Source organism: Triticum urartu, chromosome 7A (genome assembly GCF_056163025.1).
Source record: "Triticum urartu cultivar PI428250 chromosome 7A, HENAU_Tu73, whole genome shotgun sequence".
In the NCBI taxonomy this organism is placed as follows: domain Eukaryota; kingdom Viridiplantae; phylum Streptophyta; class Magnoliopsida; order Poales; family Poaceae; genus Triticum; species Triticum urartu.
The window spans coordinates 258,339,986-258,360,301 of NC_141879.1; the positions used below are offsets into that span (position 1 = coordinate 258,339,986).

The window sequence follows — 20,316 nt, forward strand, 5'->3', positions numbered from 1 at the left end:
ATAACACATAATAGGTGACTATAGACTTGCAAGATAGGATCAAGAACTCTCATATATTGATGAAAACATAATAGGTTCAGATCTGAAATCATGGCACTCGGGCCCTGGTGACAAGCATTAAGCATAGCAAAGTCATAGCAACATCAATCTCAGAACATAGTGGATACTAGGGATCAAACCCTAACAAAACTAACTCAATTACATGATAAATCTCATCCAACCCATCACCATCCAACAAGCCTACGATGGAATTACTCACGCACGACGGTGAGCATCATGAAATTGGTGATGGAGGATGGTTGATGATGACGATGGCGACAGATTCCCCTCTCCGGAGCCCCAAACGGACTCCAGATCAGCCCTCCCGAGAGGTTTTAGGGCTTGGCGGTGGCTCCGTATCGTAAAACGCAATGAATTCTTCTCTCTGATTTTTTTCTTTCTGAAACCAAATATATAGAGTTGGAGTTGAGGTCGAAGGAGCTCCAGGGGGCCCACGAGGTAGGGGCGTGCCCCCCACCCTCATGGACAGGTGGTGGGCCCCATGGCCTTCATCTTTTGCAAGGATTTTTTATTATTTCCGAAAAGTTGTTCCGTGAAGTTTTAGGTCATTCTGAGAACTTTTGTTTCTGCACATAAATAACACCATGGTAATTCTACTGAAAACAGCGTCAGTCCGGGTTAGTTCCATTCAAATCATGCAAGTTAGAGTCCAAACAATGGCAAAAGTGTTTGGAAAAGTAGATACGATGGAGACGTATCATACATCTAGATACATCCATACCTGCGACAAGTAATTCGGAACGGAGGGAGTACATTCAAAGTTATTAAATGTGATCTTAATAGTTGGTTCCCATCCATCCTCTAATTTTCTTAGGATAGACACTTTCTTGCTCATGTTTTTCTTCTCTAGCTTTTAGAACAGTTTCAATAGTATAAATACTTTGTTTTGCTCAATAACATTAGGAGAATCAACTATCGTTTGCAAAAGCTTAATGACTTCAATAGGAGTGCGATAATCATAAAAACAATTTCCATCCAAAATACTCAGATACACACTACCTAAAGTTTAGTCCTCTCCAAGCCCACTTTTAACAACATTAGATGACTTGTTGCGCCCTTAACACAAAAGCCAACTACAACCAAAAAGTTAAGCAAGTTATATGCCAAATACAACAAATAAGTTAAGCAAACAATATGAAACAAAGTTTTATATGATAGGTTCTTTGTCCACAAATAAGCCCTTTGCTTGGGTGGTGAACTCTAACTTTTTTCCCTTACTAGCCTTATTTATTTTGGAATTGTCAAAATAAGAAAGAGGTTGGGCGGGGCCGTGACTGCCTATTGCAACAACGTCCATGTGCCCTGGCACCCAGTGTGTGTATAGTCCGCCGGCTCGCCATGGCGTGCTCGTCTGTTTGAGCAGACCCTTGTGTCGGATGCTATCAGTCGACCGTCGTTGAGGGTGAGACAAATGCTGAGATTCAGACACTCGAGTCTCTCCTATCAAACTAATATGTCAGATGAAAGTGTTGAACTGAGAAACTTATACAACCATAGTAGATTCACGCTATCACCAGTCCCCTTGTACATATGGAGCTTCCATGACAAAATAAAAAAATCAGATGAACATCGCGCGTTGACACACATTCATAGAATGGCTCAAACTAACTATAACTAAAGGTATGGCTGCGGTGACACGACTCTTGGACCTATCATGTCCGTGGCCACAAGAGACGCCATGACCATGGCCACCGCGAAGGCCAAATGCAGGGCCACCGCCAAGGCCTTGCCCATGGTCAACTACATGACCATATCTAACACCATGGCAGAATGTGTGTAATGTAGTGTGGTTGTCATGCATGGCGTGGAAATACTCATCGATGTTGTCGTGCTAGGCCAACCATCCCTCTTCGTTGACAGCCCCGGGCACGGGAACCAAAATCTGCTCCTCCACCTTTGCTAATATATGGTCAAGCTCCTCCATGGCCAGGTCCATCTGTGCAGCCTCCTCCATGGCTTGGTCCATCTTTTCCCACAAGTTAGTGGAATCATCCGCTGGTTGTTCGTCCTAATCGTCATCCCCAAAATTGAAGATGAGGGGGGTGTTCAATTGGGTGTGCCATCGGTATAGAAGTGAATAGTGGATTGGAGAGGCATATGGCGGTGGATCGACTAAGTGCTCCACCAAGTGCTCCATTTATAGGCCACCAGCCCAACACACACGCAATTAAGGAGGTGGTTTCAAAGGTGACAAGCGGCCAGCTAGAGTCAGCCAAAGGGCGAGTCTCTTATGTGTGGGAGTTCGTGCAACTTTAAAACCCCGCCATGGAGCAAGAAGGAAGAAGGTGAAATTATGTTACACAATTGAGTCCTATAAGTACACGCCATACGTTGGCTGACATATGGGCCCACAACATACGTAAAGTCCCACCACCTTCGGAAAACCCCACTCCCCTTCTTCCTCACTCGCACTGCACCTTGCTAGACGCACCTCCTCATTCACAACTCCGCCCGGATCCCTCAGCTCGATGCCCCTCGTAGTCGATTGTCGCCGCAGGCTGCAGTCGCCGACAAACGCCACTGCCTTTCGCTTCTGCCCCTCGTTGTATCCTATCGGCACCGACTATCGCTAGCATTGCTTGCTGTTGACCCACCTCTTCCCTATTAGGTTTTCTCATGGAGAACTAGGTAAGTGAAATCCTCATCAATCTCTTATAGTTTGTAGCCCACCTTTCACTGGTAATCCCCTGACGCCAATCGTCATGCATGCATTTCTCTTAAGTATGCTTCGAGGGTTTTCATTCGTAGTGCCCAAAGTGCCAGGACACAAGAGGTCTGTATGGCCTCGGCCAAACGACCGAGCTGTTCAATCTCACCCTACCATAGGACTTCTGTAATCGCACAATATGTTCTTCAACAAGACATGGGCTAATCTTTCCTATTTACTACTAATCTGAATGTAGCAGAACTGATGCGGAGTCAAATAGTTGATGATTTGGTAAGAACTGCACAGGTCTACTTTTGGACAAATTAGGAATACTTGTTACTTTACAAATATAGTATTGCTACATTTGGATGAAAGGTGCCATGCATGATGACAAAGAGGAAAGTCTTGCTATATTAGGAAAATTATCGTTCTACTATTCTTTTAAACACGCTCGTATTTGCAAACAAATTGTTGCTACATTTTGTTTGCAATGCCATAATATCTGCATGACAAATAATGCTCATACTTGGTTCATAAATCATCTCTTATGCATAAGCATAACACATTTTTGGATAACAATTAAACTATTTGTTTATATTCATGTCCTTCCAATGGCGAAGTATCAAGTGAAAAACGCTCATTTGATGAAAATCTGGAAACTCATCACATGGGCCATCGGATCAATAAGGAGCGGCACAGATCTTAGGTGGAACCACCACCAGCCACTTAAACACGAATTAACAAATAACCCCTTCTTTTACGCACCAGCTCCTTGACGTTTCGACTATGATCGATTCGTCTTCAATCTCATCAACGGGATGGAGACTTGCCCTACGCTGGCCATGCCGGCGACCATAAACTGTCTCCCTCCGCCGGCGACGAAGAGCCCTCCGCCGGTCCTGAACTATTTCCCTCCGCCGGCCATGATCCCTGCCCCTCTGCTGGTTTTGAGTCGCCCTTTAGAAGATGCATCGACGCTGCCTCTCCAAGATCTTGCTGCACCTCCGTCCCCTACCATGCCTCAACCTCTTCTTAGCCCTGCACAAGTAAGCAACATAGTACAGCGGCATCTGCTTCATGTACTAATTGTACTCGTATGGCGTCATAGTCTTATTGCCACAACATCCTCATAGCCCTCCACCTGATGGTTCAGCTAGCACTAACTGAATCAAGGTAAAGTTGTCCTTCTTCAATTGTACTTCTGAAGCATCTGGATCGAGCTTTCTTGTTTGTTGTTTCGTCAGCTGCTGTGACTCCTGCTCGCCCAACATACACCCTTGCACTGACTTATGTGTAAACTTCCATCCAACACACACTTGCTTGTATTCAGAAAATTTTGTCTTGTACAAATTCTCAGATTACATCATTGGAGCACCGTTCAGACTAAATAAAGATAATCAACAATGCTTTCACGCTGAGTGATAACACCTCACAATATCAAAATTGCATTCAGATTTTTCGTCTCTACATCACAAGCTCGCACAACAAATCTGCTAAATTTGGTTGGAAGGAGTAATAGCCCATTCCTCACATGGGAGCTTCGGCGAGGTGGACGCCTACATTGGCGCGTTGGTAGCCCCGCTGGCTATGGCCTGATACCTTCGTAGCATCCACCCGGCGGCAGCGCCATGGTGGACGGCAGCGTCGTAGGTCGTCGCGGTGGGGGATGGCAGCGCCATCGGGCGTCGCGGTGGGGGCAGCCCCATCGTCTGTTGTCGCGGTGGGGAATGGCTCGGCTCCGTCGTAGGGGGAGGCCCCGTCGTCGGTCATCGCGGTGGGGGACGGCGGCAGCGCCATGTCTTCGCGGTAGGGAGCAGCCATGGATAAGGCGAGATAAGAAAGAAATTGTGGGAAGGAATATCCTACCCCGTGGGCAAGACAGGGGGTTATTTGAAAAGTAGCATAAGTGGCTGGTTAGCGAGCCCACCTCTCATCTGTGCCATCAGTTAAAGAGATCCAACAGCTCGGGTCGCAAGTTTCCAGATTTTCATCGAATCAGAGTTTTCACTTGATACTTCGCCCCTTCCAATAGCACACCTATTTCTTTCCTTTTGATAACATACTATTTCTCGCAAATTATGTTTTGGTATTATTTTCTGCGGTACATCCTTGCTTTGCAAGAACACCTGTACTACAAAAGTTTGGCTTTTCCATCAACGAAGACTTCATTACTAGGTCACATTGCACACAAACCATGAATATACCTTTCAAGTTTGGCTCAATAATGATGAAGAAGGTCTCCTATTTTGATGGGGACATTCGGAAAAGACCTTGCTAGGTGTTACTCATTGGAAGTCGGTACATAAATATTACATGATATAACGCAACCCGATCTTATCATCCATGTGGCCTTACCCAACAAGATCCATCCATGATTCATCCAAGTTAGTTTTCTTTCAACTTCTTGCATGTTAATCATCAGTCAGCAGTGTACCCATTGTGCCAGCTAATTAACATTTGTATTTGCAAATGGCAGCAATTTTTGATTTCCTTTTGTGGCTATGTTGCTACTTCTAACTTAATGAACGGTCAACACACACTATGTCTATTTTAACGGTCAAATGTAACATTTGGCCCTGACAGCTGTCCACCCATGTCATAATCGGGTTCAATTTGAGCCCAATTGATTACGAGTGTTTTCTGCGAAAAACTAAACAAAACGATAGGTATCGACGAAAAAGAATAAGTAGGTAGTTTTTTAAAACCCTAACCGTAATTGTCGTAGTTTTTTGCTATTTACCCGTGGTTTGCATGTGAATCGTGAATTTTGCATTCACGGAAGTATGCTTTCCTTACAAAGTTATACTACGAACTGGCACTTTCAAACAGCTACTACTTGTATTGTGACACAGATGCTGATAAGCTGCAGCATAGGCTGTTTGAAGCATAAAGTAGTTATGCATGGATGGTTATTCTTGTTGTGATACCCACTTGGAAGCTATGCTTTATCTGAACTGATGGGTAAGGTGGCATTTTTGTTCTCTGGATCTGCGAAGGTAGCACCTGGCATCTCTTTAAATACTACCTAAGAGATTTAGTTGTTCTAAGTAGAATCTGTACCATGGATGTGAGAAATTGATGCCTTTTTTTAGGCACCAACCGTCTAGTTCTACGGTAATTTTCTATTAATGAACTGAAAAGAGTTTACAATATGTACAAAACAAAAACAAAAAAGAAGGTAGGCAGAAGCCTCTATCCTCTATCTTCTATCCAATGCCAGTTTTTTCTAACATAATGGTACTAAGAGAAGGTTATGTCTTTCTTGCTATCTTGTACTTCCTCTTACTGCCGCAAAGCCAAGTTTGCAGTTTACATCCCCTGAAAGCAATGTCAGAGAACATACTCTAATAGGTTGTGCCAGAAATGGGACAGTTGAATGCTCTAATTTGAGAATGGTCCCCTTCAAAAATTTACTTTATTTGAGATTGGTCAATGTGGACTGGAATGGTCATATCATAGCCTGATGCCTCGTGGAAGTGGGTAGATAGAGCACGGGACATACATGTACAGGACACTGACTCAATGCACTTTTGGTTATGGTGATCATTATATGGAAAATGAGGATTGGTTTAGACGGACAAATGAAGTTACCTTGTGTGAAATTAAGGCATACACGCCTACGAGTGTTCTTTTATAGGCTCCTAGCAGCATTTTCACTTGTGCGTGTCACTTGGATTCTTACATAAGGTATTTCTTCTCTCTTAGGCCACCCCATCCATGGGAAATGCTAAAGCAATCTCACCAAGCAACTCACTCCATTTTCTGAACCCTGCACACCATTATATATTTGATGAAGAACAGGATTGCATGCAACAAGTGACAAGGAAATCAAGAAGAGCTCAAGACCATGGAGGCACCAAGAAATCGCGGCGCGCCATGCCTGCTCCTTGTTCTGTTGGTTCTAGCTGCCCAGTGGTGCAGCGTCTCGACGGCGAGCTGCAGCTTCACCATATCCAACTACTGCACCCACACCATCTGGCCGGGGACGATGGCCGGCGCGGGCACGCCGCAGCTGCCCACGACGGGGTTCAGGCTCGACCCGGGGCAGACCGTGCGGATCCCGGCGCCGGCCGGTTGGTCCGGCCGGATATGGGCGCGCACGGGGTGCAACTTCAGCACGGACGGCTCGGGCGCGGCCGCCGGCGCGGTCGCGTGCCAGACCGGCGACTGCGGTGGTGGGCACATGGAGTGCGGCGGCACGGGCGGGAAGCCGCCAGCGACGCTCTTCGAGATCACGCTGGGGAAGGGCGGCCCCGCCGACCAGGACTTCTATGACGTGAGCCTCGTCGACGGGTACAACCTGCCCGTCGTCGCCGTCCCGCGCGCGCGGCAGGGCAGCTGCAATGCCACCGGCTGCGCCGCCGACCTCAACCTCTGTACGTGGCATATACTGTAGCATAATGGAGTATGAAACAGCTCTGCAGAATTGTATGCTCTGACACGTAAACGACAATCATGTTACTGCAGCATGTCCCAAGGAGCTGCAGGTGGCCGGCGGCAATGGCGGCGGCCCGGTGGCATGCCAGAGCGCGTGCGAGGCGTTCACGCAGGACAAGTACTGCTGCAGCGGCGCCTACGCGACGCCGGACACGTGCAGCCCGACGGCCTACTCCTCCGTCTTCAAGTCGGCGTGCCCGCGGGCCTACAGCTACGCCTACGACGACGGCAGCAGCCTCTTCACCTGCAACGCCGTCGACTACACCATCGCCTTCTGCCTCCCTCCAGCTGGGTAATCAATCAAGCTCTTTTTCAGTTCTTTTTCATTCACTTCAATAAAATGTATTGCAATTTGCAGCCAGTAATTAACTGTGATGGCTGAAATGTGCTTCCGAATTTCTGACGAACCAAGAACTGAGTAACTCACACGTGCCAAAGTTCGACAGATATGTACAGCTGAAATTGTGTGCTTTGAAATACTGTAAATTTGATGGATAACCCATGGTTCACACAGGTTGAACATGCCTGCTGATGCCAACAATGCTCCTCCTGCTGACAACAATGGTGCCGGAAGCACCTACGTGCCGCCCCCGACAGGCAACAGCGGGGCTGGAAGCATCTACCAGCCAACCCCTGCAGGTAACAGTGGCGTTGGAAGTGCCTACCAGCCACCTCCAACAGACAACAATGGCGTTGGAAGTGCCTACCAGACACCTCCGACTGGCAACAATGGCATCGGAAGCACCTACGAGACACCCTTGGCTAGCAGCAATGGCGTCGGAAGTGCCTTCCAGCCGCCCCTGACGGGCGACGACAATGGCGTGAGAAGCGCCTACCAGCCGGGGATGACCCTGTCGTCGGCGAGCACGCGATACGGTCAGCTGTGGTTTCTGATACCTGCAGCGCTCGTGTTCTTTAAATGATCATTCTCCATGAAAGGCCAGCCAGTGTTTCATGTGGAGCTGGCCTTCGAGCTTTCGAATACTTGAGGGATTGGGTGATCTTAGGCGCGGAAGAAAGAAGAGGCTCGAAGCAGAGTACATATCCAAGCAGAGATCTTGTAGGAGTTTCTGACAGATTCACAGTAGTTGCAACTTGAAACCCTTTGAAACCCTCCTGTATTCAGTAACTAGATAGCTTTCAGGAACTTTAGCACTGCCGGGTGATAAATCTTCTCCTTTTCTGTAGTATTATAAGGTAGTTTGAATTGAATAGCCCTATCTAATTCTTGAGAGAAATTTCCCATCCCAAGAAATCTGAGGATAAGAAAAGAAGAAAAAAAAGCAACTAAGGGACTCTTTGGATAGCAGAAAACTGAAAATGTGAGAAATAGAAAATAATGCATAACTGGAATGTGATGACTTATGGATTCGTACATGACTTGAAGCACAAGAAATTTTGCAATGATGCATACGAATGGATGACTAGAAAATAACACAGGAATTTCAGAGAAATGGGGAGAGTAGAAAGAGACACAGACAAAATGTATTGGACATCTCATATGAAAGACTGAATGAGACTTGAGCTCATGTCATACTGTATTTCCTATGGAATAGCGGTCACAGGATAGCTGGCCTGACCAAAATCCAGCAACCACAATTCTATGATCCGAAGGGCTCTTATAGGGAAAGAAATCATAAGGATATATCCTCTGAAGAATCAATGGAAATCCAACAATCCAAAGAAGAGTATGTAAAAAAGAATGGTCAGCTTTATTATATAAATTAACATTGTTACATGTAATGTAGTTTCATGAAGAAGGTACAATGATAGGAGCTGGACGCACTGATTTCTCTAATGGACAGCAGTCCCAGTTCCCATCCTTGTCCTGGGACAATGAGAAGTGCTTGGGCATCCACACCTCTCCCTTCTCACTCCTCTCCTTCTCAAGGCTCCTGGCCGTACCCTCGACTTTCCGCTTCGCCTCGCTAGCCTTCTCCCAGTCCTTTGCCAGGATAGCCTCGCTGACTTCGCTCCAGACGACCGCCGACTCGGTAGATGACAAGCCCTGCCAAATTATCACCATCATTCATGAATACTACCCCTGTGTTGCTTTGCAAGTTTCAGCCATGCTGAACTGAAAGTGTACTGACATGCCATACCATCAGTGATCACAACTACAGACAGTGTGAAATGTTTTATTTTTTTGAATAAACAAGACAATGCAATCTATTTTCTTCTGAGTTGCTAGAATTTCACCTCTTCGTCTTTAACCTCCGGTGTGATGAGGTTCGCGATGGAGAGGTTCGCGTCGTAGAGAACCAAGACCTCCCCACTCTCGACATCCTTGAGCGAAACAGTCCTGTCCCAGTAGCCATCGATCTCGAAGACGGCGTCCTGCGGGTTCGATGAACGGAACACCTTGCCCTTAACGCACCTCCCGTCACCTCCCATTCCCATGAAGGAGTTGCTTCTGTGGTAGCTCAATTCTGCCTCGAGACCGGAGTCCTTGCAGACGATCCTGACGGTGCCAGACCACTCGACGGAGGGCCCAGGAAGCAGCCTGATGAGAAGGTTTGGACAGCCCATCTCGTATGTCTCGTTGAACTTTGGAAGCCTGACTTGCCTCTTGCCGTGCACCGTTGCCTCTATGCTAGCACCTTCAGTGAAGCAAGTGAAAGGGGTACAGGAGTTTAGATAAGTTTGCATCCTTGCTTGAATAGCAACGTTATGCTGAAGCTTGGAAATCGTTGATCTGGTGGCCTACCATTAAATTTCGGCACTGGGTGTTGACTCCAGACAAGCTCCACGTTCCCGCCATCATCGGTAGCGTGAAGTGCAGAGACCGGGGGTTTATGACACACCTGAAAATGTTAATGTCATATGACCATTTTTTTTGAAAAGTAGTGCCATGTGATCATTCACGTTGTTGAAAAAGAGTATGTGTTTTTCAGAAAATGAGTAATTTTTGACAAGTTGGGTTGCCTGCTCAAGAAGGACATGGAGTGACCCTCTGGAGACATGGTGCGTCTCTCCGAGGACCGGGTTGTAAGGAGCGAAACCGAAGATGGGCGGCCTCGTCGTCGAGATGCTCCATGCGACGACCGCCGTAAAGCGCTCGAGGCTGTCCTTGCCTTTGCCGCATCTGCTCAGGTAGTCGTCTCCGTCGCAGTAGACTATTTCTCCGTACAACTGGAGCTGCGATTTTGGCAGGTTGAACGTAGCAGGCAGCTGGAAATGATCAGGCTCGTCAGTCATTTCATCAGTGAAGTAGTGTGCTCAAAACCTTGCGTGAAATAGTAATGCGGCGACAGTGAACATAGATCTTTTCTTTTAGGGAAGCAGAAGGACTCCGCTGTGTATTTTTTTTATTAATTTTCAAATAAATCATACAAAAGAGTAGTGTTCAACGAATAAAGAATAAGATAATAAAACAACATGTGGCACATTTAAATTGTAGAAAACTTTCTTACAAAATCATAAGAATTGTGAAGTACACCCATCAGACTTTCATGAATTTAATCTGGGAGCTAACCGACGATTTAGTGTCCCTGGAAAAGGACTAACCAAATCATTAGTAGGAGTGATCTCCACACCACTAACTAACCCCTAATAAGCTTATCTTGGCACATAAAGTGACATGACTCAATCGCTCCAATTCTTAAACCATAAGAGAAGCTTCCATGTTTAATCATGTAGAGGTCCAAGCTTTGGGGCCCCATTTGGTTTGTTTCAAATCCGCGCGAATTCGTTGAACTTGTTTTTGTTGCCTAGCTGAACCCCACCTACTCCAATCAACCAGCCCTGATTAAGTGATTATTATAGTACAGTACCCAGCCCCCTGAATTATGCCGGATTCAGGGTAGTGCCTAGTGCCCCTAATCTTGGAGTAAGTAAACTAGCAAGTGAATTCAAATTTGGCTCTCGAGATCGGAGTCTCACATCACATGCATGTGCCTTGGATGGTTGATTTTGTAGGATCAATACACACATGAGAGTGAGCAGTAGTGGTGCTTGCTTTGTTTTTACCTGGAAGTGCGAGAGATCGGCGCCCGGCCTGACGTTCCCGAAGAGGCTGAGCACCCGCTGCACAAGGTTGGCCGGCTGGAGCTCCGCCGCGAGGCCCCCTTCCAGCGACAGCGGCGCGGTGAGCACCGCCGCCGAGGCCCTGGCCGTGGCTGTCTCTGCCGCCGATGCGTCGACCTCCGATTCAACCTGCATCCAATCAATTACAAACACAGTCAGATACATGTGGGCTCCAATTATGACGCTCAAGTGCTAACTGAATAGCAGCAGCAACCGAGACATGGCGGATCGCTCGTCGTCGCCGCCGTCGCCCCATGTAGGCTCTTGCTTGTTGCATTCAGGTTTCGTTTCCTTGGAGGGGGAGGCTCCAAGAAAAGTCCGGCCCAATCGTGTTGACCGATGAACGGGAGGGAAGGAACCGAAATCAAACCCGTGTGGTTGTCACTTGTCAGGCTGGCTCTGGGAGATGGTTTCCCCTCCCTCTCATGTGTCCATCTGCCGTCGAATATGTAGTAGCTTTGGTGTGTGTTTGTGCTTTATAGTAGATACTACTGGTGCTAAACAAAGTGGAGAAAAGAAAAGGTCAGTGCCGGCTGAAGATGCTGCCGCTGCTATTGGCCGGCCAGCCGAAAGCTGGTGCTATGTGTGTGTGTGTGTGTCTTGGCGTTGCGTTTACATGGGAGTGCACGCCCCCGACGCGGCTATGAAAAGGAGACGGAACGGGACGGGGACTCCATTTCGTGGACGAGATTTGCCTGCTCCCCCAACGTGTTTCCGCATAGATGACATGATTTAATTAGAATAAGATAAGGCCCAACCCCACCCCCTTAAAATCAGAGGGGGAAAAGACAGCCGTAGGATGGAGTGGGAGTATGGATGGGAGCATGGCGAGGGAGCAGGCAAGCCGGATCCCCATTTCATGGGTGCCTCTTCCTCTTTCTTCGCCGCAAAGAAAAGGAAAGGTGGCTCTCCTCTCCTCTCCTCTCCTCTCCTCTAGCCGTCTGTTACATCGCGACCAAACGCACGAGGTTATTATCAAAGATCATTGCCCGCGGTATTGGTTTTGCCGGCGTCTATTGACTTTTTCTCTTCTGTTTTTTCAAAAGGGAAACGGATAATCACCTTTACCGCCCGGTAAAAGTACATGTGGAAGCGCAGAGGTGAAAAGGTGAATGCGGAAGGGGGGGAAGGAAATGGCACGACGGGACAAAAAGGCCAGGACGGCGGGCGGGGCCAGGGCCCAGGGGTAAAAGCATGGGCGATATTCGCTACCCTGACGTGGGCGCAGGCCACACGACCTGACGCTCGAAGCGCCGCCCCCCAATCTTCGATCGAGAGAATTTCGCGCTCTCGCCGCCGCCGCCCGCCCGGCCATGCGTTGCCGCCGGCGGAGAAGCAGTCCGACGGTGATTACGGAACTTGCTGAAAGAAAGGACGTCCAATTGAGAAAAGGACGTACCATGGTTGGTTCGCGTGAGCTCCAATCCCCGACGCGAGCCCTCCTTGATTCGATCCTCTCCCCGGCCTCGGCCTGCGGGTTGCGGATTTGCTACCCCTCGATCCTCTCGTTTTCGAGCTGGGTATGCTGGGTGCGTGGGCGGGTTGGAATGGGATCCTCGATAGGGGCGGGCGGGGAAGAAGCAAGCGGATCGCTGGATTGATCTCCTTCCTCTCTTTTTTAGCGGGAGGCTCGGTGGCGCGCGCGCCTATTTATACACGCTCTCCTTCTTTTGAGGCCGCGTGCGTGCGGTGCTCGCCGCTGCGGCCGCGCCTTCCTTCCCTGAGGCAGAGGCAGAGGCAGAGGCAGGTACGGGCCTCTATCTGAGCCGTTGCTGGCGACGGCCGCGCGCGGTGACGTCGGCCTCGCCGTGTCTCGTCGGCGTGTGCGTGTGCGTGTGAACGCTTTGCCCGTTCTCGGCACGGGCCAAAACGTTTGCGCCTTTCCGGAACAGTGCAATCGCGAGTAAAGCGCGCAGGGCTGCCCGCCTAATTTGAGATGTGGACTCTGTTTCTTGATGTAAAAGCACCTCAGATACCCTAATTTGCATGAAATGTGATGATTTAGTTTCAAACTTGTAAAATATAACTTTACCATACTCCAACTTGCACTAGATGTGATGATTTAGTCTTAAGCCTATCACAGCTTGACAAGTGGCAGCCAGATGGCTTGACCGGTCTTCGTCTGCACTTTTGCAGGAAACACCCAGTCGTCTTCTCTAATTAACCCACACTACTAGATGTTAAGGTGCAGTTAACTGAAATACTATGAAATTAGGATGTTGTCTTTTAAGTCAGCATTTTCACCACAATACTATGAAATTTAGGATGCCACAATTATCTGAAAGATGAGGCCAGCCATAAACCATTGATGGAGCTCGTCATGCACCCAACTACTACTACTTCCACAAAAGTATGCAACACCTGACCAAGATGACTGGGATAACCTACTTAAAGCATGAGTCACCAACCCATGCATGCACCTAGCGCCCACACAAGTTAGCAGCATTCATAACCATCGCAAGCTGGGGAAGACTATTGTGCCTATCCGGTGACGATGCATGCAGGCCCAAAATCACTTGGGGCATACTTTTGTCGAAGCAGTTCGCCGATCCTGTGAAAGAAATGCTTATCATCGCTCACACTGATCTGTGAATACTAAGCCTGGGGCATACTCACTGGACTGATATGTGAATGAGCTTGAAAAGAAACTTTGCTTCAGGGCAGGCGTTCGTACTACTAAGCTGAAGCCTAAAGGAAACAAAGTAACTTACGTACTTGATTGTAACCTAAGAAACAAAAGAACGGTGAAGGACTGACGACTAGCTGCTGCTAATTAGACACAAGCAACATTTTACAGCTGTTGTGCTACGTGTTACTACTGCCCATCAGTCCTTTCACAGGATCGGCGAGCTGCTCGGGTTCCTCTCCAACGGCTTGGCCTGAGCGCCCCGGCCGGAGCCGAACGTCTCCGCTGTGCCGCTGCCGGTCCGGGCCATGCCGACCGCGCGCCCATGGGCTGCATGAACACGGGGAGGCCCCTGCTCGTCGTTGCGCCGGTGGGGCTCATCCCGAGCCCCAGGAAGTCCAGCGTGGCCGGCTTGGCACTGAACAGTGATGGCTGGCCCATCATGAGCTCCGGCAACCCCATTGGACCGTCGGTAGAGTCGTATGGTAACCCAAGGCCCAGCCAGGCCGACATCATCGGAGCTGGCTCGGGCTCCAACCGCGGCGGCCATTGCTGCAGCGACCCTTCCGGGAACTGCATTTGCATGGGCTCCTGGTGGTGGTGGTGCTGCTGTTGATGCTGACCTGACGACGTCGACGCCGGCGACGACGACAAGATGTCCAGGCCCAGTCCACGCAGGAACGAGGAGCTCGACGAGGTGGCGCCCATCCGCGCCGCCTTCTGAAGCAGCGTCGTGGCGGACATGTGCGCCGACGGCGCCGGGAGCTGTTGCTGCCTGTCAGCCGCTGGGCCCGAGAACTGGGCGGACACGGCGTCGGTCGCGAAGCACAGCGACGGGGCTTGGCGGCCAATGCGCGCTCCGGATACTGCGGCACCTGGGCCACGGAAGATGGCGCGAACATGCTGCCGAGGAGGCTCTACGACGTGGCCCAGACGCTGCTGGTGTTGGCACTGACATTGGCGCCGTTGACCGAGGGCGGGGACGGCATCAGTGGCGTCGGCGGCGTGTACTGGACGACGGGCTCAGGCGCGACAGTGCCAATCTCCCGCTCTGCATGAAGCATAAGAGTCTCAGCAAATTAGCAGCAAGATTCATATCACAGATAATAAAAGATTAACGTTAAGCGCTAAAAGCTGGTGCAATAGAGAGAGACAGGGCCAGAAAGCAACGGGAGGGGGCTGACCATCATCACGTTGCTCCTCGTGCCGCTGCGGCGCGGGCGCCGGCGCCAGCTGTGGCCCGACAAGGTGTTTCCTGCAGTTAGCTGCACCTTAACATCCAGTACCGCGGGTTAATTAAAGAAGACGGCAGGGTGTTTCCTGCAAAAGTGCGGACGAAGACCGGTCAAGCCACCTGGCTGTCACTTGTCGAGTTGTGATAGGCTTGGGACTAAATCATCACATCTAGTGCAAGTTGGGGTATGGTGGAGTTGCATTTTGCAAGTTTGGGACTAAATCATCACATTCCATGCAAGTTATGGTACTTGGGGTGCTTTTACCTCCCGTTTCTTCCTTCGCAAATTGCATAGCGCTGGAGCGTGGTTCAATCGGCCGTCGACTTCACATCATTCCACTACTAGGGAAAAGCCTATACACAGAATTTTACCAGTAGCGCTGTACAAAATCAAACGCTGCTGCTACTTAGTAGCAGCGCGCGTAAATAAACCGCGCTACTGCTATGACTTTAGCAGTAGCGCGTACTAGCGAAAAGCGCTGCTGCTACGTTTGAACTGGGCGCACATGGCTAGCCCAACCTAGCAGTAGCGTGTATAATGGCCCAGCGCTACTGCTAATCTCCTTAGCTGCAGCGCGCTTACGTGTAAAGCGCCGCTGCTAACGGAAATAAAATAAAGTGAAAAACAAGTAGAAAAGTAAATGAAAATGAAAGAAATAGAAAAAGGAGAAAGGGAAAAAAATAAAATGTAAAGAAAAATAAAAGAAAAAAAGGAAAAAAAAGGAGAAAGGAATAGCAGTAGCGGGTTTCAGTAAACGCGCTATAGCTAACTTAGCTATAGCGTGTTTCCGAAAACGCGCTACCGTTACGTTTCACTTAAACAGCGGTTTCCCCCCACCCCGCCCCCCGGCCACCAATTCTTCCCCAAATCGTCCCTCGCCCTCGCCGCCGTCTCCTCACCGCCGCCGCCCGAGGCCGCCCTCAGCCTCACCGCCGCCGCCCGAGGCCGCCCTCAGCCTCACCGCCGCCGCCCGAGGCCGCCCTCAGCCTCACCACCGCCGCCCGAGGCCGCCCTCAGCCTCACAGCCGCCTCCCAAGGCCGCCCTCCACGTCACCGTCGGCGCCCTCCACCTCACCGCCGCCCGAGCCCGCCCAGGACCGCCCTTGCCCATGCCCGAACCCGCCCTCTCCGCCCCTGCCTCCGTCACCGAGCACCTCCCCGCCACCGTCTCTCCCCTCTCTGTAAGTCCCCCACCCCTCCCCTCACTCATCTTTCTCTGTATTTTAGAGAAAAAATTAGATGTTAATTAGATGTTTTTCAGTTAGGGCACTAGAGTTTTGCTAGGTTAATTAGGTTAGTAGTGCTGCTAGTAGTATTGGTACAGTAGGTTAATTAGGTGATGTAAAATGAATAACCTAAATGAATGAAATTAGTAGTTAACTGAATTTTTTTCCTTTCATCATTATAGAGCACTAAAGTTAACTGAATTTTGTTCTATTAGTAGTTAAATGAATTTTCTTCTACACTGTTTGCACATGTGGTTGCTCGTGTATATTTGGACACTGTTTGCAGGGAATGATGCTTAGTGGCCTATGTTTTGCCGGAATGTTGATTCATTTCTTTTCTGGCAAATTTCAGGTTCTCGATTTGTCCACTTTTTGGCAAAGCTCATGCCGAAATTTTCCGCGAATTTCGGCATGACTTGTGCTACAAACTAGGACATATCGAGTGCCCGTGATTTGCCGCACCAGGAAGGAGTCAACATTCCTACAAAACAATAGGCCTTTTTTATGTCATTATTCATTTTATTAGGTCTAGAATTAATTGACTAGATTTAATCATAAGAAACATGGCTAGCAACGATGAAGGACAGGGTTCTGGTGATTGCGACGACGCCTACCGGGCAGCAGCCGAATTTTTTAGCCTTACCAATGATCAACCGATGTTATTGCTGGGCCCACCGGTGGCATCGGGGACTAAGACCGACACGCAGACCGGTGCTGAGACTGAGACCGGCGCTCAGACTCAGACCGGCGTCGAGACCGGCGCTGAGACTGAGATCGGCGCCGCCTCGGGGAGCGGAGCCGGTGTAGAACCGAAAGCAAAGAGGCAACGGGTTCCTAACAAACTCAGGACTACTAGAGTGGTGGTCACGGAGGTGGACGACGGCAATTTTGAGCCAACGGCGCCCGAGGAAGCGCGTCGATGCTACGACAATCAAATAGGCTGCATCGTACGGACAACCGCCACCATCAACGATGAGAAACTACAAAAGATAGAAAATATGAGGAGCTCCCTCCTAAAGAAGTTTCACCAGATATTCTTGTTCCCGGGCCGGAATGAGAAGGATTATAAAGATCCAGATGAGGACCCGGCAATGAAGAAGATAAACAAACACGCCATGACCAAGTTTAGCGACGCGTTGGCCGCCTGGAAAAATCGAGTGAAAGCAAGGATCATCGGCAAGAAGGAACCCTACTCCGAGATTGTAAAGGATAATCCGACAATCACGGAAGAGCAGTTTCAAATATTCAAGGAGGCTTGCGAGGCCGAAGATGCCAAAAAAAGTCTAAGTACATGAAGGGGCTTCAAGAGAGGAACATTGGGAGCCACCACCTCGGAAGCCGTGGTTACGGCGGAAAGAGGTCCAAATGGGCCAAGGAGGACGCGGAAGCCGCGAGTCTGGGCATCCCAGACCCCTTGGCGGAGTTCACCGTCCCGCAGGAGCGTGACGTCCTCAGGGCACGGCACCGTTGGGACCCAGTGAAAAAGGTTTACGAGACAACACCGGTCATTACGGAGTTCATGAGACTGCTAGTAATTTTAGTTTCTGATCAATTCGACTGCACACGTTAGTCATATTTGTAAACGATCGTTGTGCCTTTTGCATAGAGAGCAGCACAGGATTGCGGCCGAAAGCGACTCGCCGTCTGAGGCATTGGCGAGGCCCAAGTGGGACATTCCATTCAACCGGGCGTTGAACATATTGAAACAACAACCGGTGGATACTCGACCGTCGTATGGACGCGTGCACGGTGTCGGAGACGGCGCCACGTGGAAGAAGTACTACCGTGAGACCACGGAGGAGAGAAAGGAAAGACGGAGGTTAAATGAAGAAAACATCGACAAGAGGGTTGAGATTGCGGTTGAGAAGAAATCAACTGAGACAGTCGCAACAACGGTAGCTGCCGCAAAATAGGTGGCTTTAGATATTTCTAGTACCTTGGTTCCGGGCGTTTTCAATTGGACCAGGCAAAATCCAAAAAAAGATGCAGCGGATTTTCCCCTTGCTGACTTCTTGGCGGGGAGCAACTCAACTAGCGTTGCACCAGCACCTGCAGCTGCACCTGCTCCCGCATCGGCTCCCGCACCGGCTCCCGCACCGGACGTGCTAGGCGGTGCTTCGTCTTTGGCTGAGCTCGACGCCCTCACGGTATCTGTCACACCGCCCCCTTCAATATAAATGTATAATCTCCCGTTTTCGTTGCCTTTCGGATGTCTCATGTCGCAGACTTTTCTTTGCAGGCCGACGAAACCCCGTGCACCATATTGTACACCATCGGCGACCAGAAGGTGGACGTGGGGAAGGCGACGATAATGGAACCGAAGGAACCATTGTTCCACAGCCGGCCGATCCCCCCGAACGTCTTCAAGGTTTCCGTGGCTAGTGTCAAACCGGGCCACGAGAATTTGCCTCCTCCAGTACTACTAGGGGATGACGACGAGACATCGCGGCGGCTTGGTGATTGTTGCAATGCTGGGTGGGTCCTGTTGTGGCCAAAGAGTCTGCTTCGTCTGGAGGCGGCCTGGAGCACACCCACGAGCACGCAGCCTCAGCAAGGTATGAACATCAACACCCCACCTACCCAATTATCGTCGGGTGTCGGGTTGGGTGATAGCGGACGGGGTAAGGAGGAGGCTCCATTAGTCGCTGATGACGTCGCCATGGATGAGGATGAGGACGACGATGGCGCTGCTGAACAGTATGTCTATACTAGCACTTCCTCAGGGTTTGAGCGTCATGAGTCGGTGCCTGAATTGCCGTCTCAACATATTATGGACGACCTTCCGGTAGTAAAGAAGTTTAGGAAGAGAGCGAGGAAAGGCAAAAAAGTTGTTTCTATGATCCAGCAGCCTCGGCTTCAGGACCGTATAGATATCCCCGGTGCGGATAAATGGCATATCCCCGGTCAACCAATCCTACCTGCAACAGCGCTATGGGCCAGATTCGGCGATCTAAAGAGACTTCATGACGATGTGCTGCAGGTAGAGAAAGACCTCATCGCCTCGAAAGATCCAGGATACCCACTCTACGTGGTTAACGTTCCGTGGCAAATGTCGTACGTCGACAGCTTCCCCGCGGATAAGTTCTTCCTCCGATTTGATTACATATTCGACATGTTTCTTGTGAAGAAACTGGATTTTACATTTGTCCGCCTTTATGCCTTGCACATGAACTACATCATCGGGGTTGAGCAGATATCTCATATCTGTGTCGCTGACCCGTACTACATGCACGAGGGCTTCTTGGGAGTCTGCGCAAATCACCGTGAATACGCGAGGGATTACATCGTCAGTTTCATGCTCACCAATAAGGACAAGGGGGCGATTCTCGTGCCTTATCATCCCGTGTAAGTCATCTGCGCTGCTATCCTTCCTTTGATTTCAATCATTCATTTGCACGGTGGAGGCTAATTAATTTGAGGACTTATTTTGCGCAGCGGCGGGCGCGCCTTCCTCATCATCCTCTACCCCCGATTCTCCCACGCTCTTTACTTGGACACGTCGAAAAACATTCACAAAAAGGATTACACCCACATCAAGGATGTTCTCGACAATGCTATGTATCACTACCAATCACTGGGTGGAGAGGTCAGGGACAAGAAGATGAGGGGCGGCAGGGTCACCTTCGGCCATAAGACCAACTTCTGCTGCATCCAGCAACCAGACGATTCTCTTAATGATGGATTCTATGTCCTACACCACATGCTGGAGTACAGACGGGATCACCAGAACCTTCGCATGGCACCTTCTTCCGGCGATGCCCATATTCTGCAATGGGCAAAGGACATAGGAGATATCGAGGATCATCGACTTCGAGCTGAGTTCTATAACATCCAGCGCGAACTTGCCCAAATCATCATGAAGGAGGTCGTCGGAAAAATAGGGATGTTCTACGGAGAAGGACAAATGTCGCGGGAAGACGTCCGAACATGGATAGCCTCTCAGCGTCTCGACCTGAAGCCTTTCACTAGGCTCGGGGACTATCTCCCTGACTTGGATGGATGGAACGACATGTTGGAGTGATTATCGATATATGACAATGTGTTCGTTTAGTCCATACT

General features: G+C 49.6%; 2 protein-coding genes and 1 pseudogene across 3 annotated transcripts; 1 reads left to right on the top strand and 2 right to left on the bottom strand.

Annotated features, from left to right (window-relative positions):
* The first annotated feature begins 4,400 nt into the window (after positions 1 to 4,400).
* On the top strand, positions 4,401 to 8,699 carry LOC125518658 (thaumatin-like protein 1b). Its single transcript, XM_048683481.2, has 4 exons — positions 4,401 to 6,394; positions 6,509 to 7,083; positions 7,175 to 7,436; positions 7,659 to 8,699. Exons 2-4 carry the CDS (start codon positions 6,555 to 6,557, stop codon positions 8,065 to 8,067), a joined length of 1,200 nt encoding a protein of 399 aa, XP_048539438.1. The 5' UTR covers positions 4,401 to 6,394; positions 6,509 to 6,554; the 3' UTR covers positions 8,068 to 8,699.
* Positions 8,700 to 8,837: 138 nt separating this feature from the next.
* LOC125518657 (oxysterol-binding protein-related protein 4C) lies at positions 8,838 to 12,850 on the bottom strand. 2 transcript variants are annotated; one of them, XM_048683479.2, is made up of 6 exons: positions 12,570 to 12,850; positions 11,114 to 11,299; positions 10,070 to 10,315; positions 9,852 to 9,948; positions 9,344 to 9,744; positions 8,838 to 9,152 (listed from the first exon to the last, which is right to left on the bottom strand). In XM_048683479.2, the coding sequence occupies exons 1-6, from the start codon at positions 12,570 to 12,572 to the stop codon at positions 8,895 to 8,897; spliced, it is 1,191 nt and encodes a 396-aa protein (XP_048539436.1). In that variant the 5' UTR covers positions 12,573 to 12,850; the 3' UTR covers positions 8,838 to 8,894. The 2 variants fall into 2 exon arrangements, with proteins under 2 accessions (XP_048539436.1, XP_048539434.1); XM_048683477.2 differs by lacking the exon at positions 12,570 to 12,850 and adding an exon at positions 11,385 to 12,192.
* A 1,154-nt stretch (positions 12,851 to 14,004) lies between these two features.
* The window catches only part of LOC125518723 (uncharacterized), a 64,055-nt pseudogene continuing 57,743 nt past the window's right edge, over positions 14,005 to 20,316 (bottom strand).

Excerpts from the sequence above, each read along its gene's own strand:
- LOC125518658 (XM_048683481.2), top strand. The coding sequence starts at position 6,555 with ATGGAGGCACCAAGAAATCGCGGCGCGCCATGCCTGCTCCTTGTTCTG. Across the intron at positions 7,084-7,174 it reads CGCCGCCGACCTCAACCTCT|CATGTCCCAAGGAGCTGCAG; the intron begins GTACGTGGCATA and ends ATGTTACTGCAG. Across the intron at positions 7,437-7,658 it reads TTCTGCCTCCCTCCAGCTGG|GTTGAACATGCCTGCTGATG; the intron begins GTAATCAATCAA and ends TGGTTCACACAG.
- LOC125518657 (XM_048683477.2), bottom strand. The coding sequence starts at position 11,447 with ATGCAACAAGCAAGAGCCTACATGGGGCGACGGCGGCGACGACGAGCG. Across the intron at positions 11,300-11,384 it reads GAGCGATCCGCCATGTCTCG|GTTGAATCGGAGGTCGACGC; the intron begins GTTGCTGCTGCT and ends GATTGGATGCAG. Across the intron at positions 10,316-11,113 it reads CCGATCTCTCGCACTTCCAG|CTGCCTGCTACGTTCAACCT; the intron begins GTAAAAACAAAG and ends GATCATTTCCAG.